Source organism: Eptatretus burgeri, chromosome 9, assembly GCF_056783735.1.
Source record: "Eptatretus burgeri isolate ZD-2024b chromosome 9, Ebu_testis_v1, whole genome shotgun sequence".
Classification (NCBI taxonomy): Eukaryota; Metazoa; Chordata; class Myxini; order Myxiniformes; family Myxinidae; genus Eptatretus; species Eptatretus burgeri.
In genome coordinates, this window is record NC_140969.1 from 32,788,941 (window position 1) to 32,806,958 (window position 18,018).

General features: G+C 34.6%; 1 protein-coding gene across 6 annotated transcripts in view; it reads left to right on the forward strand.

Moving 5' to 3' along the window:
• LRRK2 (leucine rich repeat kinase 2) overlaps window positions 1–18,018 on the forward strand; it is a 266,308-nt gene that overhangs the window by 189,570 nt on the left and 58,720 nt on the right. For all 6 annotated transcript variants that reach the window (XR_015061544.1, XR_015061545.1, XR_015061546.1 and 3 more), the window contains 4 exons: window positions 13,477–13,589; window positions 15,202–15,392; window positions 15,923–16,083; window positions 16,444–16,614. Coding sequence is in view for 3 of the 6 variants with exons in the window: in XM_085894632.1 (XP_085750758.1) it covers window positions 13,477–13,589; window positions 15,202–15,392; window positions 15,923–16,083; window positions 16,444–16,614 (636 nt within the window). In the remaining 3 variants the exon portion in view is untranslated. The remainder of the gene's footprint in view (window positions 1–13,476; window positions 13,590–15,201; window positions 15,393–15,922; window positions 16,084–16,443; window positions 16,615–18,018) is intronic.

An 18,018-nucleotide genomic window follows, 5' to 3' on the forward strand; every position in this document is an offset into this window, starting at 1 on the left:
ATTTCTGCAGAGTGCAAAAACCTTTTTAGTTTCCAACATGCACATTTGAATCTTAATTTTTAAAACATAAAGAATCCTTAGAAATGCCTTCACTCTCTCCTCCATTTATTTAAGAAAAAACTTGAATTAAAATACATGTCTTCTCGATGTCGATAGTCTTGTCGAAAGTATTGTAAATAGACTTTTTAATTCTTTGTATTCCTCCCTGGTGAGATAAGTTAATTTCTTTAATACCTCTATTCTTTTTTGAATCTCACTGGTTTCCATATTTTGATATTTATTCATTCTCTCTCTTTCCTCCCTCTCTCTCTTCTCTCTTTCCTCCTTCTCTCTCTCCTCCTCCTCCTTTTCCTCCTCTTCCCTCTCTTCTTCAACTCCTTCCTCATCCCTTACTATACTTGAATCGCTTACACCCCATAGAATATTATACATATATTCATCAGGATTTCTTGTTATTCCTGTATCCAAAATAATTTTTTTTACAACAGGATACCAATAAAATTTCTTTTGAATTTCTAAAAGAGCCTTACCTTTTCTTAACCTTATAATTTTTTCATTATTTAACATTCTAATTAAATCTAAAGTTGTCGGTTTATCAACATCAGCATAATGCCAATCTTTTATTGAAAATACCTCATTCTTATGTTGTAGAACATATTTATTAAAATACCGAATACCCTTTTCTTGAAGGTATGCTTGAACACAGAAATGATAATTTTCTTGAAGCCTTCTTGCTGTCATTTATGTATTAGAAATATATGTTAGAATAATATTATGGCACGAAACACCTCCCCATCTTCCCATAGTTAAATCATTTTGTATTTCCTTACTTATTATATATAATCCTGTTTTTTCTGTTTTCATGAGATAAACAAGGGCAAAACCATTATTATATTTACCCTTATTAAATTCTTTTATTTGTTGTTTACTAATCGTGGCTCCACAAAACTCATTCTCGATACCAAGTGGATAATATTCTTCCTTACGAGACTGATTTAATTGTTCCAGGTCTTCGAGGTTAATTTTAAATGACCAATTATACCCTAAATCATTCATATCCATACCCCCATTGTTCTATTCTCATACAAACGATACGCCCTTCTTTATAAAAATTTATTTTAATTCGAACTGTGAATTCTGTATGACCTGGAGATAATATCAACACTTCTGTATCTTTAGAATACACAGCCGCTTTATTTAAGTATATATATTGTGATAAATCGCTTAATCTCACCAAGTCATTTGCGTCAGTCGGGCTTGGATAATTTTTTAATTTATAAGCATTTTTCATGTTAATATTTTTGTTTATATTATATTTATGTCGTTCAGCCTGTGCCTTTGTGTAATAATTTGATAAATCAATATCCAGTTCTTGAGATACACCAAAGATAGAACCATCTTTACCAACATAAGTCATTTATATTAGATTAAAAATAATATCATAAAATTTTTTATTTTTGTTGAGTTGAAATAACACATATAGACATAATTGACCACAACACTTGGAATTTAATTCTTGGACTTGAAATGTTTGATAAACACCATTCTGTAAGAATTTTATGACTTCAACAGGTGGTGGAAGACCAAAACTATCAAAATAATATTTGTCTTGACTATTAAAAATACAAACCCAATGAGAACCGTTCCCATCATTATCTTCTAAGTTCATAATAATATTCTTTGTATGTTTCGACACATTTGTTAATTCATCTCTCATACAAATAACCACATTATGAATTTTTAATTTCTTACAATATTTGGCAAGTTGTAAATTTGATGTTGTATTCTTTCCAAATTCTTTCAACCACTCATCAATGCTCATTTATTTATTAGAAAGATATAATCCATTACCTCTTTTCGTTAATTTTACACCTGCTTGTGCTATAGAAGAAAGCATATCTCCAACTAACAATCTCGCTTTATCAGGCAGACCTTCAAGTTTTTCAGCAAAATCTACAATTACACCACTTCCACTAATTTGTTTCTCCAACTCTTTGTTATGTCTTTCCAATTCTTTTTGAGCCTGGAGTTGAGCCTTCCTTTCGTTGGCAGTTTTGACCGCTGTTGAAATACCACCCGTCAATGCTCCAACCGCACTTAAACCAGCAAATAAAGGAATTAGAAATGGGAGAAATCCTCCACTCGTCTCTCTTATTGAATATTTTTTCAACATTGGTTTTGTCATTTTAATTTTAAGTGAGCCAGTGTCATTCAAGATTTTAACCTGTTCTCTTGTGAGCAAAACATCAATTCTTACTGCTCCTTTTCTCTGAATTGTATTAACGTTAATCGTACAAGGCTTTTGATTTTGAACACAAGATGATAGTTTATGAAGATTGATTTGATTAACATATACCCCAGTTGGTACTTTGCCACTCATTTATTTAACAAAAAATTATGTGAGACTAATCATCACACCATTATCTGTATTAATCTGCAATTCTGTTTCTTCCAAAAGCAAACAATATGTATCAACTTCTTCACTCTCTCCTCTTTCAATGTATAGGGAAGTATCCACTCGATTAGACTTTATAGTTTCTTTTTGAGCGCTCAGGTCAAACGTATAGATTGTATACAAACTTTTAAATGCTGTCATATCCAAAATAGGTTCTTTATTTCCATTACTTTCACACACCTTTTGGTAAGACTTGTATGCTTCAGCAAAATCATTTTTTTCCCAATTAATTTCCAATCTATCTCGTGGATAAAATGTTCCATCTAGAGAAACGCGAAGTTGTTTCACCTTAGCATTATCACTCAATGCATTATTCTTATCAGTCGCAGTATCACCATCTGGCTTTTTAAAAATCATCCACAGATATCGTGGCTTTCCTTCCAGAACACCCAAATTCCACGTGTAAGTAGTTTGATTGAGTTTAACGTGTTGACATCTTCTTTTGAGGTATGATACACTGAGTGGTTTTTTTGAGTTAAGTCTTCGATTCAACATCTCTTCTGTTTTAAGATTAGGAGTATATTCACTGATATACCAACTCATCTCCTCAATTACAAATTTATTCTGATCACCAAAAGCATTACCAACACCAAAAAGCAATCTATTTTCATTATCATTCCTTTGTAGTTGAAATCTAATTTTAAGACCATACAGAACTTTATCATAATCACAAAATCCAAATATACCTTTAAGAGGAACTGCCACAGTAAAACTATTTTCTGCTTTTGTATCATCATTATACATTCCTTTCCTTTGAATATATCCAGGGTCTGTGTTTGTTCCCGTTGACATATCAGGAATAAAACCTTCGACAGACCCCTTTCCCATTCTATCACTGAATGTATAGAGTGTAAATTTCATCATTTCAGATACAGCAGAGACATAATCAACCGCTTCAACTTCTTGTGTTCCAATATACAATCGCACACTATCAAACATTTTCCAGAAGAAATCATTTACAAGTGTAGCGTTTGTGTTATTCCCAGCCTTAGTGAATTTAAATTTACACAACAAGAAACTTTCGGAGAGATTCAAATAGGTTTGTTGATTATTTATTTCAAAACTTTTTGTACCATTTGTATTCCAGTCTGTTCCAGTTATTGCATTTACCTTGAAGTAATCTTCTTTTTTAGTGGAGTTTGAGATAATAATAGTATCATCCAAATCATAGATACTATCAATTGCTTCCATACTTGTATTTATTTAGGAAAAAGATGTTAAAACTTTTGAAACCCTGATCCAAGTATTTGAATTATTTTCTGTCGTTCTTGGGGGACAACTGAGTTTTACCTTTCTTAATTTCTTTTATTGCTTGTAATTTATGAGATTCTTTCTGAGCATCTTTTATACTCTTTACAGCACCTGCTACATTTCCCACAGCAGAAGCAGTTGAACCAATTAGGTCTTTATGTTTAAGAATAGTTGAACCAATACCCATGAGAGTATCAATTATCCCATCTCCTCTAAATTGATGTCCAACACCCCTTTGTCTCTTAGGTTTATAGTATCCTCTACCAAGATACATACCTTCACCCTTGTAGTACGGGGAAAGGAACATCCCATCCCCTGTAATTATTTTATATTTTCCCAACTCGTGCTTCCTCACAATAACCATCGTATTTATTTATTGAAAAACTTCACGTAGGTGAATTCTGATGGATATAACTTCTCCATTAAAAGAAATCACACGATTATCTTGGTCGGTTATCCTAAAATTTACTCTGTGTATGGTTTTTCCTGACACAGGTAGATAAACCAAATTTTTAGGCTCCATATTGAATTTATAACCAATTGGGGTTGAGTATGCGCTGAATGAAAATATTGTATTTGTTTTTAATCCATCATTATAAGCACCATCAATCAAATCACAGTGAATTAACACCGAATTTATTCCTGAGGATATTTGAATGACATTATCACTGTAAAACGTCCCATTAGTTTCAATCTTTTTTGAGGAGAAACCTAATAACTCTCTAAATGAATTATCAATTGTGAAATCAACCTTGTAGTTATTTTTAACTTTAATCGTTGATTTTGAAGTATGTTTTTGAATGTTTATAACAATATTTTTTGGTTCATCACCCTGTTCTTTCATAAGACGAGCAATTTCGGAAGATATTTGAGAAATCTCGTATGCTCCGGGTGAGACTGTTATCGTTTTGTATCCACTTCCCGGATTATAACTAAACTTGTCATTTTTCTCGGTTATATTAAATAAGGTATTATAAGTCTCCATGGACAATAAAGATGCCTCATATACTTTTTGTTGTGTCAAGTTGTAGTGGGTATGGGAATGAAGATGTGTGGTCGCTTGTTGTGAAATTAAAACTCAGGATTGTGCTTCTCATCTTATTTAATATGAGTTAAAATGTCTTTATATTGAGATTTATTAATTATTTTCATGTTCATCAACTGGTCTAAAATGGCTGATGCTTCATTAAAACAATTGTTATTTCCAGCCTTCTTACTGCCGAACAACAATAACAGTCTATTAACTAATTGCGATGGGTCATTTGGAAGAAAACTAATACCTGAACCAAGGATACTTAAAGCCTGAATAATGTGTTTCTCCTTCTCATTCTTCCTACTTTTACCAGAAAGAATAACCTTATAATTTAGAGTGTTCAGCAAATCAATATATACTCTATCATCATTATTTTCCATATCCAATGGTTTATCAATATACTTTGATTCATCCCTCACAGTTGAACCTTGTCTTCCATCTTTTGTGAGAAGAAACATTAATCTCGGAGTTAGTTTAACAGGGGTTGAGCAGAACTTAAGAACCTTAATTCATCATTAAATATCAATACCTTTTCTTGAACAAGATGAAATATTGCTGGTTGTTCTGTTGGAATGAGTCCTGCTTTGGTTTTTGAATCCGCTGAATATTCATTGTTTTGAACAGCATTCACAATATAATCAGGGGGTTGATTAATCTCTTCCAGTTGTTGAAATAAACCTTCATCATCATATTCTAATTCTCCTAAATGCTCTAATTCTTCCTCCGTCATTTGACTGAAATCTTTTAACATTTGAAGCTTTCTAGGAGTATATTCTACTGTGGGAACTGTGGAAACATCTTTCATTTTTTCTTGGGAAGTTTTTAAAAGTGGTTTAAAAAATTTCTCTTGTTTTTTTTTCAAATGCTTCTTCGCCCGTTAGTTTCTGTCTGCGTTTCTTCTTTATGTCTTCCTGTTGTTTTACAACTTTTGAAACCAACTCTTGATGTTCCTTAAATCTTCTTGCTCTTTCTTTTGTATCCATTTATTTATTGTAAAATATCATTTAATGAATTGTAAAGATCAACAGGGAAATTTTCCTTTTCTTCATCATTCAAGTAGATGTGTTCAAATAAATCCTTTTCTTTAAATATTTCATCAAATTCTTTATTAACATTAATGCGAGTTGTAATTTCTTCTTCACTAATCCTTGCATCTCTGCTTTTCATACGTTTGTGTTGAGTTTCTTCATCAACATCAAAACCGAATGATAAAATCTTCACTCCGCTCAGATATTTAATAATTTGTCTCGTTCCTTCTGGATTAGTTTCTAATATCCCAACACCACCAGATTTTAGTTTCTTTAACTCACTCTTACAATGTGAATATTTTGTTGTACCAAGAGAAACCTCCTCAAATATTTGTCCTTCATTCCTCAATCGCATATGTTCCTCCACTGAAATATAGTGATAATCTTCACCTTTTACTTCTCCAGGTCTTATTGCTCTAGTTGTTGTTGATACAATGCGTATCACGGGGTGTTTTTTAAGTAAATTTACAATATTCTCATTTGTACTACACAAGAACCTTGATTTATGAAAGTTTTTTCCAGAAGCAGATTTACCCACAAGATTTATAATAATAGTTGTCATTTATATATGTAATTGTTTATAAAACAAAAAATATATCCCTTAATATCTCATCTTGTTTCACAACAATATATTTATATTTTTCAGTCGTGTGCTTCATATAATCCTCAAATTTCTTTTTACTACATAATGTAGAACAATTATCTCTCCAAAAATTATTGATATCTATTGAATTTAACTTGAATAAAATAAAAGTATTAGCATTGTTTCTGATGGAACGACGAGGAAGTTGAAAGTACGATTGACTAAGATAAATACAATTACAAGAAGAATGTCTCCCTCTTGTGTAGTAGCTGTCCATTACCGTTTGGTTTCTCTCATTAACACAATCATCAAAGATAACGAGGTTCTTTTTTGATTTATCCAAATCTTGGGGAGACGGTATATCATCCGTATTATCACTAAGAATACAAGTTATAAGATTTGATTTCTTTTTACATCTCTGTGTATCACAAAATAGTTGAATTATATCTTCAATGTTATAATCATTTAGGTTTTTTTGACGTTTAAATAAACCTATTATATCTTCTTTTTGAAGACCAGCATTAAAACCTTGTGAGAGTAGTTGATACTCTGGTTGAAAACTCGACTTTGTGAAAATTATTAAATTATCATAATCTAAAAGTTGGGAGTGAGGAGCATTTTTAAAAGTAAGCAGGTTTTTCCACATCCACTTGAACCAACTATGAGACATCTTAATGAATTTGGGAGATTTTTATGGTTGTTAAATTTTATCTTATTTTCCCAAATAGGTAAAAAATCATTCATTTATATATTTGAAAAACAGGTTATTTAATTTATTATTGGCTTTTTTAGAAACTCTATATTTTATCCTAAGTTCAGGTTTAATTTCAAGATAATCCATTATTTTATTTATACAATATCTTGTGTTGATATTTCCCTGAAAATTACATCCATGAATAATATACAACAACAATCCTTTGAACATTTCTCTTATACGTTCAGTTTCTTCCCTTGTAAGGAAAGGTGTGTTATCATCCTCATACTTTACATTCATTTCTCTAATCAATCTTGTGAAGTAATTCATTTTTGGTGTAAATCTAAAAGAATTATTTTCCTTTTTATATTTTTTATTATCATTAATTAGAAGATAATCACAGAATATACATTGTTTATAGGCTTTTGACTCTGTGTTTAATCCCTGTCTTTTCACACGCAGGACAATTCTCAAATTTGTCATATGGAGAATCAGGAAAGTCTAGCATATTTATAAAGTAAAACTTTACTTAAACTGAAATTCATCTATACTTTTAGTTGTATATTACCATCGATATCGATATACTTTTTTCATTATCAGATTCAACGACAACATTTTTTATATTAAAGGTAATTTTAAAATTATCGTTAACTACTATTCAACGAAATCTCATTTCACCTGATATATTAACATCCTTTATTTCATCAAGATTTACATCTTTAGGGTTGTTGAACAAAATACAAATTTCTCCTTGCATATTACAGATGGTCTTATCTTTTCTTTCTAAAGCTTCATCCATAAGGTTTTTGTTCTTTGATACTTTTTCTTGTTTCATTGCTTTTTCTAGTTTTGAATATATTACTAGAAGGAGAGGAGAAACTTTTGTTAGAGATACTTTAATTGATGTTCTACCAGGTATACTAAAAGCCCTTCCACTGAAGGAAATTGGAAGAACTCATATTATTTACCATAATAGTTTTTATCCAATAGTTGTTATATTTATCTTTGTTCAATTTTACATCCTTGACATATTTCTCAGTATCTTTAACAGATGAAGAGATTGATTGAAACTTGTCTTTTGTGTCTTGAAACATTGTATTTATTAAGTGAAAAAGTTGGAGGATAAAATGTTTTTAAGCACAGATTCACCTATAAATTAAACGAAATTTTCATCAAGAAAATTTTAGTTTAAGCAAAGTTTTATTCTATAAATATGGTGAATACAACGTACTGCGATGTTTGTAATCACGAATATAAACATTATAGAAAACACCTCCGAACCAACAAACACACATTTAATCTATTTCATCAAATATCTCCTCTTGAGTTGGAAAGAAAACATTGTGATATCTGTTCAAAGGATGTTTTGAAGAGTAGTTATAATCAACATCTTCAATCACAAAAACACAAGAAAAATGAGTTTAAAGTAAAGGGAGACTATTATATTAAAAACACTGATGAGGCATTTAAAGGGCATATAAAAATAAGGATTTTTCAATTTGGAGAACCCAGTCCATCATCAATAGCTGAATCAATTGAAATAGTGAAACCCGATGTTGAAAAATTTATTAAAAAGACATTAAAAGAAATAAAAACTTTAAAGTTTTATATGGGAGTGAAAATGAATATGAAAAGACAAGATGAAGAACAAACTCCTTATATGAGAACAGATCTTCATTTTATAACATCATTTCAAGATTTTTTGAATAGTGGGGTTTATGAAGAACTATCAAGACAAGAGGAGGATGTTGATAATACAGTGGTAGGAAGTGGATTCAATATTAAAAAAATCATCTTTTTAGATATACACATTCTAAAAATCAAACCCTCTTAAAGCTTCTTCTTATATTGAATTACCAAAAGAAATAAAACTAAAGAAGGCAGTTGTTAATATTAAGAACAATGATAATAAATGTTTTCTCTGGTCTGTTCTTGCTCACTTACATCCACCAAAATGTAATTCAGAAAGAGTAAAACAATATATGAAATATGAGAATACCTTGGACATTAAAGATTTTAAATTCCCAATGCCATTAACAGATATTCCTAAATTTGAGAAAAAGAATAATCTTTCTATTAATGTATATGGATTAACGGATACAAACAAAGTTCAAATATTAAAAATTTCAAACAACTATAAAAATGAAGAAACACACATTGACCTTTTATATTTTAGTGTTGGAAAGAATTCACATTACACATACATCAATAATTTATCAAGATTAATCTCTTCTCAGGTATTCAGAACAGCAAACAAAATATATCCTTGTAAGCGATGTCTTAATTCATTTCATACAAAAGAACGATTAGAACAACATTCAAAATATTGTAGTAATCATAAATCAGCTGTAATTACAATGCCTAAACCTGGTGAAAAGATTTATTTTGAAGATTATAATAAATCTATCATGCACCCATTTGTGATATACGCTGATTTTGAATGTATCCTTAAAAAGATAAATACTGCTTCTCCTAATCCAAAAGAACCATATACAAATAAATATCAAAAACATATTCCTTGTGGTTTCTGTTATTATATCAAATCATCTGTTGGAGAAAAGTATAACAAACTTGAACATTATCGTGGAAAAAATGCTTCACAAGAGTTTGTAAAACGATTAGAAAAGGATTGTATAAGACTCACTAAATTAATGAAAGAAACAAATGAACCGATGAAATTAACCAAAGAAGAAAAATTAGAATTTAGAATGAACAATATCTGTCATATTTGTGAGGGGGAAATTAAGGAGTCTAAAGTTAGAGACCATTGTCATCTTACTGGTAAATATAGAGGTCCCGCTCATTCCTGTTGTAATCTTAATTATAAATTACCTTCTTTTATTCCAGTCTTTCTTCACAACAGCGCCAACTATGATACACATCTATTTATAAATGAACTTTCAAAAACACCAGGGAATATTTCTGCTATAACAAACACAAGTCAAAAGTATATTTCATTTTCAAAAATGATATTCACAAAACCTATAACTCGTATTAGGTTTTTAGATTCTTACAAGTTTATGGGAACACCACTAGCCTACCTCGCATCAAATCTAAGCTCCACGGACTCTTTTCCAAATCTTAATTCATTCTTTCCAAAAGAGGAAATTCTCACTAAAGAGGAAATTCAGATTAAAGATGAAATTCTGATTAAAGAAGGAATTCTTACGAGAGAGGAAATTCAAACAAGGAATGAAATTCAAAGTAAAGAGAAAATTCTTACAAGTAAGGGAATTTATCCTTATGATTATATGGATTCATTTATGAGATTTAAAGAAACACAACTTCCTTCAAAAGAAAGTTTCTATAATAACCTTTATGAAGAAGAGATAAGTGATAAGGAATATAAACACGCACAAGAAATATGGAAAATATTTAAGATAAAGAACCTTGGAGAATATCATGATTTATATCTAAAAACAGATGTTTTATTGTTAGCTGATGTGTTTGAGGCTTTTAGAACACTCTGTCATAATAAAAATTGTTATGGATTAGACCCTGCCCACTATTTCACAGCTCCTGGTTTAGCTTGGAGTGCAATGTTGAAAATGACAAAACAAGATATAGATTTAATCAGTGATGTTGATATGCTTTTGATGATTGAGAAGTCCAAGAGAGGTGGAATATCACAAGTATGTTCAAAAAGATATGCTAAAGCAAATAATAAATATCTCCCAAATTATGATAGTGAAAAAGATAGTAATTATTTGATGTATTTTGATGCTAATAATTTGTATGGATGGGCAATGTCTCAATCTCTACCTTATGGTAAATTAGAGTGGGTGGAAGAAAAGGATTATGAAAAGGCTTTGATGAATATTGTTATTTCTTCTCAAGAGGAATTGAATGACGAAGAAGAAGGTTATTATTTGAAGTTGATTTGAGGTAACCGAGTGATCTTCATAATAAGCATAAAGATCTTCCTTTTGCATGTGAGAAAGAAACTCCAAAGAAAGAATGGTTAAGTGATTATCATAAAAGTTTTAATATTAAAGGTAAATCAACAGAAAAGTTATTAACAACATTCTATGATAAAGAGGGATATGTTTTGCATCAGAGAAGCTTAAAACAGTTTTTGAGAGAAGGATTGAGAGTAGCTAAAATTCATAGAGTTTTAAAATTTAAACAAAGTCCTTGGGTGAAAAAGTATATTCAATTCAATACAGATATGAGAGCAAATACAAAAGTAAAATTTGAAGGGGACTTTTATAAATTAATGAATAATGCTGTATTTGGAAAGACTATGGAAAATGTTAGAAACAGGCAAAACATTAGATTCGCAACATCTTGGAAAGAAGCTTCGAGATTGATAAATAAACCAAGTTTTGAGAGAGAAGAGGTTTTTTCAGAGAACTTTTCTGCAATTCATATGAAAAAGGAAAGTATTGTAATGGATAAACCAATTTATATTGGAACAGCAGTTCTTGATTTATCAAAGATATTGATGTATGATTATTTGTATAATGACTTAAAGAAAGAGTATGGTGAAAATGTTTCATTGTTGTATATGGATACTGATAGTTTTATCCTAGATATAAAAACTGATGATGTTTATGAAGATATGAAGAAAAAATATTGGAGTATATGATACAAGTAATTTCAGCAAGAAGAGTGAGTTATTTTCCAAAAAGAATGAAAAGGTTATTGGTAAGTTTAAGGATGAGTTGGGTGGAAAAGTAATGAGTGAGTTTATTGGATTGAGAGCAAAGGCATATGCTTATAAGTATGGTGAACAGATTGATAAGAGGTTAAAGGGAATAAAGAAATATGTAATAAAGAAATCAATAACTTTTAGAAATTATTATAATTGTTTGATGAATAAGAAAGAAGAATATAGGAAAATGAATACAATAAGAAGTTATAAACATCACATATATAGTGAAGAAGTAAATAAAAAGGCATTAGGAGCCTTTGATGATAAGAGATTTATTTTAGATAATGGAATAGATTGTGTTCCATATGGATATTGTATGATAGAGTGTATAAAATAGATTATGTTTTAACGATGGGAAGATGGGTTAGGGTTTTTTAAGGGCTACCGCCGCGTTTTTTCACAATATATAAATGGTTAAACCAAGTATTAATCAAACTAAAGAGTGGAGAAAATCTCAGTCTTGGTATATAAATGGAAAACATAATGAATGTGAAAAATATCAAATAAGTCTTATTAAAAAAATAACTAAAACAAAGGTAAATAAAACAAATAAGCGAATTAATTTAAAAACTAGTAAGTTAGAGGATGTAAAGAAAAAAATGAATATCCTTGAATGGACTGAAAACTTTGATGGTTATCAATTGAACAATGAAAAAACAATTTACTATAATCTCAAAATGATATGTGGCTCAGGAGGTGGTCAGATGAGAGCATTAAGAGAAGTTTATCATTTCGTAATGGCACAAATGGGGTATCTTAAAAAATATAAAGATTCAAATGTTTTGTTTGTCAATATTTTAGATGGGGATTATTGTGCAAAGAAAATTAAACTATTGAAGGAATTTGAGAATGAACAAATCTTTATAGGTTCAATGAGTGAGCTGTTCAACCCCCAGGTGTTCAATTCAATGAGGTTCAACCTCCAAGTTAAAAGGGGAGACAAATAAATATACCTTGGGATAAAAAGGGGATTTATTTTTAGGGAAAAAAAATATAAATCGCTGAAAATCCCCCATTCATTTACATGGGGAAAAGTGAGCCAGAATCAGTATTCTTACCCTACTATCAGGAATAGCCATTACTGTTGAGTAATTGAATGTGCTTGTTGTAAGTTTTATGCTGACAATGAAAAGGTGTGTGCAGGTTTGGTAAGTTGCATGGTGGTGTATGCCATCTGTTTTTGAAGGGATGTTAGGCTGACTGTCGCATCTGCTAGTGCTTGCCTGGTGGACATGAGCCATGAGCCATAGTGCTTGCCTGATACCAACAACCGGACCAAGTTGCAAGTTTCTGCTAATCCTCATGAGAAGTCAATTACAAACCATCCAGTGTATTCTTTATCTTTAGCACGTTCCATGCATTGAAAGTGCTTTGGCACCACTAAAGCTGCCTCGACATATGGTATTCAATGACAATACATCATTCTGTGAAAGGCATCACGGGAAAAATATACATCACTTGATGGGTGTGACCAGTTGTGACCGCTTGTCCCCTCCAAAAAGGTGTTTCCTCTAAGATCCGACATTCTCCTTGTGAAACGTCAGCACGGCATTACTTTTGTAATTTGGTCCTATTTAATCGGGAATCGAACCAAAAACGGTTCGTATATCACATATTAACCTGTTGCACATGTAAATAAATAACGTTTCATCATACCTTCTCATTCTTCCAGTGATTTGTACTTTTGTTTTGATGTGTTTTTAACTCTACTCGAACCAAACCTTTACTTTTCCCATCAGCTACATTGCTCTCCTCCTTTCATGTCTCATGTGCTGCAGGACACGGTGGTTTTGGTTCCGTGTACCGAGCCAACTACAAGTGTGAAGAGGTGGCGGTGAAAGTATTCGACAAGCCAGCGGCCAATGCCGATCTACATCGTCTCATGAGACAGGTGCAGACTGGGTGTTCTCGGCGGAGGGCAAGCATCATGTGTCATGAATCATGTCAACGCGGCCCCTTCCACTCTGGCACTCTTGCGACATTTCACATCATCTATGGTGGCTTTTACTGGGACTCCTTTTCTTTGTAGAATATCATTCGTTCAAATCACATCTCCTGATGTCACATATTGTCCCATTTGGAGTTTGCTGTTGGTGAAATTAATTGAGGGGTTTTGTTTTACCTGTCCCACTTCAATGGTTGTATATGCTTTCACAGTCTTTATTAGTAAAGGTTATAATGTAATTAAACGAGTATCAGAAGAAGGTGCGAGGATCTCTCATGGCTCAATGTATCCATTTTTCATTTTATGGGTTGTCGTTTTGAAGACCAACACATGATGGTGTCAAGGTTACGAATAGTACGCAGCTTGTGGAAGATCTGTTTACTTCATTACCTTGGCTATTTTTTCATGTTAGTGTTTGAGTCATTAATATTTTTCCCCCCATTCTTAACAGTGAATGACTTCCATTCTCAAAAACGATTGTAGCGTCAGACGGTCCACTAACGTGAGCACTCTGGGCCAGAGGTCTAAGACCTCACTGCAAATGGCCGAAACGGTATTTAAGTCACTGCGTGCAGACTCGCTATTACCATTTAGGTTCCCCCATGGATCATGTAAATGCAAGCCAAAACTGGCGCTGGGTCACGCGTGAAGGCAAGAGATGGAAAAATCTTTCTTAAACTGTTTATTTACAATGATAAGGGGGGAAAGGATAGCTAGGGCAATGAATGAATATTGGAACAAACCAGGCAGTCTCCACACAAATAGGGATAGAAGGTAGAGAAACCCAATCGTCTGTACAAATGCAAAGAAATAACCCACTATGGCGCCAAAATACCGGACTCCAATCACGAAGGGGAGCAGGCAGGCACGAGTCGGTCTCTGGGTCTACCACGACCGGTCTAGGCTGGTTTGGCACAAGGCAAATTGCAGCTCGGGCACAATGGTCATGAGTCCAGGAGATGAGTGAGGTCGCAAAGCCGAGAGAGGGATGTAATCTCCTCCATACCAACAGCTGAACTGCTGCACACCTTTGCAGACACGGCCTTTTCACCCCATACGAAACGCCTTTCCAGCATGCGGCTGGTCCCATCATTGACCGCTGGTGTCGGGAGGCGGCGCCATTCCCCCATGCGTCCGGGCCACCCTGCCATCTGGGGCGGCCCCTCGCAAAAGTGTTCCGTTTGGCCAGGTTTAACGTTTGACGTAAGGTGGCAGAAATTTTCAGTTTGTTGAGTGTGCCGGCGATAACTTACCGACTCTTCACAAAGGATACTGTGGGATCTTTAACGCCCATCGATTAATGTTGACAGATGGGATGCCTAGTTTAATGTCAACCCGAGGGATGGCACACACAATGATGGCGCTGTTCTGCCTGTGAAATGCCATTTCAACAGTTCATAGTCAGGTTGGGAATTGAACCCACATTGGAGAGTTCAAATGGAAGTATACCACCTTAATTAAATATTCAATAAAAATTGTGTGGTTGTAGCAAGGTGTTGAATGGCTTGGTGTTTAAGCACAGTAAAACTTGACTGTGACTTATTTTGTGTGCGATTAGGAGCTTGCTGTGTTAAGTCGCCTGCAGCACCCCAGCCTGGTGTCCCTCCTTGCAGCAAGCGTACGGCCGCATCTTCTTGTAATGGAGCTGGCTCTACGGGGCTCGCTATCGGGCCTCTTCGAATCCCAGAAAACCCACTTGACACGCACCTTCCAACATCGCATTGCATTGCACATTTCTGATGGACTACGGTGATTCTTCTCTCTTTTTTCCCCCTTAACCTGGTATACACATTCCACAACATGCTGCTTAATCTCTGAAAACACAATTGGGAGCACATTTGATTACAGCACCACTTTTCCCTTACTCTGTCAACTTGCAGCAAACATAGCTCACTTGCACTAAGGCCTGTGATCACATGATTACCTGCATTATATCGGCAGAATGAGCAAACTGGATAACAAGATACGGTTTTATCTCTGTGTTGTTCTTCCATTTGTTTCGCACTTTATTCTCGTTTGGTGGACGTTACTGCTTGCAACACAGCGATGTTCTCATGAGATCGGTCTTGGGTGCTTTCATTTTCTTATTCTTGATTCAATCGTTTGTTTTGCTTACAGCATCAAGTCACAACCCATGTTCTGGCCTGAGCCCATGCTATTAAACAAGCTGAAGTGTATTTGAAAGATTACTAAGTTGAATAGGTTTTTCTACATAAGTGGAAGAGTTATAACTTTAATCACAGTCAAAACTGAAGCTGTCATCATTTTTGTACCCTCAGATTCCTACACACCTCCATGGTTATTTACCGGGATCTTAAACCAGACAATGTCCTCCTCTTCACACTTCAGCAGCATGCGCCCATCATCGCAAAGATTGCAGATTATGGCATATCGCGCCATTGCTACACCTCTGGCATGACTTCTCCAGAGGGAACACCTGGTGTGCCTTTATTTTATTACATGTGCCATTATGGACTTGCCATTAAATGTCGATATAGAAAGGTGTTGCACAACAATGCCTCTTGCCCCAATGTCTGATGACAACTGGAATCTGTACACCTGTAAAGAGCTGATGTTTGAAGTGTGGAAGTGATCATTCATTTTCCTGACTATTCATTGTTCATTTCTTGTTGGTGTGTTTGTTTTCTCAGTCCTCAAGATATAGTTTGTAAGTCATCACAATTTTATAACTCCTCCATGTTTTCCTTCTTTCTGTGTTCGATGTTCCTTTTTTGGCTTGTCCCCTTGACAACATAAATACAGAAAAGTAACTATAGATGTTTGTCGCCCTCATCCCTAGGTTTTAGGGCTCCTGAGGTGGGAAGAGGGAAGGGTACGTATAACCAGCAAGCAGACATGTACTCCTTTGGCCTGTTGCTGTATGACCTCCTCACTCTGGGACGGCGCTGCCGTGATGGTGCGCGATTCCCACACGAGTTTGATGAGATTGCCATCAGTGGTAAACTTCCAGGTAACAGCATAAGAATGTAGCAATCAACTTCACATTCACTTAGAATCCTTAGATGAACGGCAAAACAAATAAAATCCATGTCCTGCTTCTCAACGACTCGATTATTTTCGACGTGGCTGAACATTATTTGCTATTAAAAAGGAGAGTTGCCCAAAGCCAACTGGCAGAGTGTATAAGGACATCAATGGTAAATGCATTCTCGATACCACAATATTTTTTTAAATATACAATATCAAGGCTCGTAGGGGAGCAAACATGTAGAACGTAAAACAAGGAAAGCAGGAGACAAGAGGGGTGGGAGAGGGTAGGAAAACACAGTGGGGAATAGATGCATGAGGAGATCTGTGGAAGGGAGAGGGATGGGGCAGGGTACACGGGGTAAACAAAATGGGCACTACAGGGACTTTCTGGAAGGAAATCAGGGAATTTGAAGGAGGTGGATTTGTGGGGGTTGAAAATATCATGGTTTTGGATAAGAGATAGTGGTGAACTGTTAAAGGCCTGGAGGGAAGAGTGGGATTGAAGGGAGTGTGGGAGTTTGTTCCAAAGGTGGGGAAAAAGAGGAATGAAAGAGTGAAGGTGAGCAGTGATTCTTGATTTTGGCAGTTTTACCAGAAGGGAGTTGCTGGCAGACCTTGAGTGCTCTGTGGAAATGTAGGTGGGGGGTGGGGGGGACAGATAGCAGACAGAGCATGGGGGGGGAGACCAGAGAGGAGACTGTAGAAGACAGAAAGCCCACTGACCTGCCTGCAGTGAGAGAGTGAGAGACCCAAAAACTCAGCCTCATTGCAGGAGACACCAATGATCCTAAATGCCTTGGTTTCCACAGCGTGAAGGTGAGAGGTGGGAGCACCAGCCCAAAGGGGAGAGCAGTACTCCATCAGGTTGCAGACGAAAACTTTTGGAAGTGGTCAGTCGCTCAGGTGTACCAAGGAAGGACTTTGCATGATGGAGGATGCCCAGTCGGCGACTGGCTTTAGAGGCAGCATAGAGATGTGGCTTATCCAGGAAAGATCATGGCAGACAGTGAGATCCAGAAGGTTGAATGAAAGGACTTCTTCAAGAGGATTGTTGTGAAAGTAGATGGAGGGGGTTCCAGACAGTCCTTTCAGAGAGACATAGAGTGTGAGATTTGTCAGGGTTGAAAGACATGTTCCACGTGTTGGACCAGTTTGTGATTTTATCCAGATCTGCAGAGAGTGAAGAGGCTGCTGCTTGCTGATCTGAGGGATGACAGATGGTACGGCAGCAGGTGGAGTTATCAGCAAAGAGATAAAGAGGATTTTCTCGAGTCAGAGAGATGATTGATGAAACCAGAAAAAAGAACAAGGCCCAGAACACGGCCTTGAGGAATTCCAGCCTGGACAGGAAGAGTCGTTGAGAGAACTCCATTTAGGGTCGTAC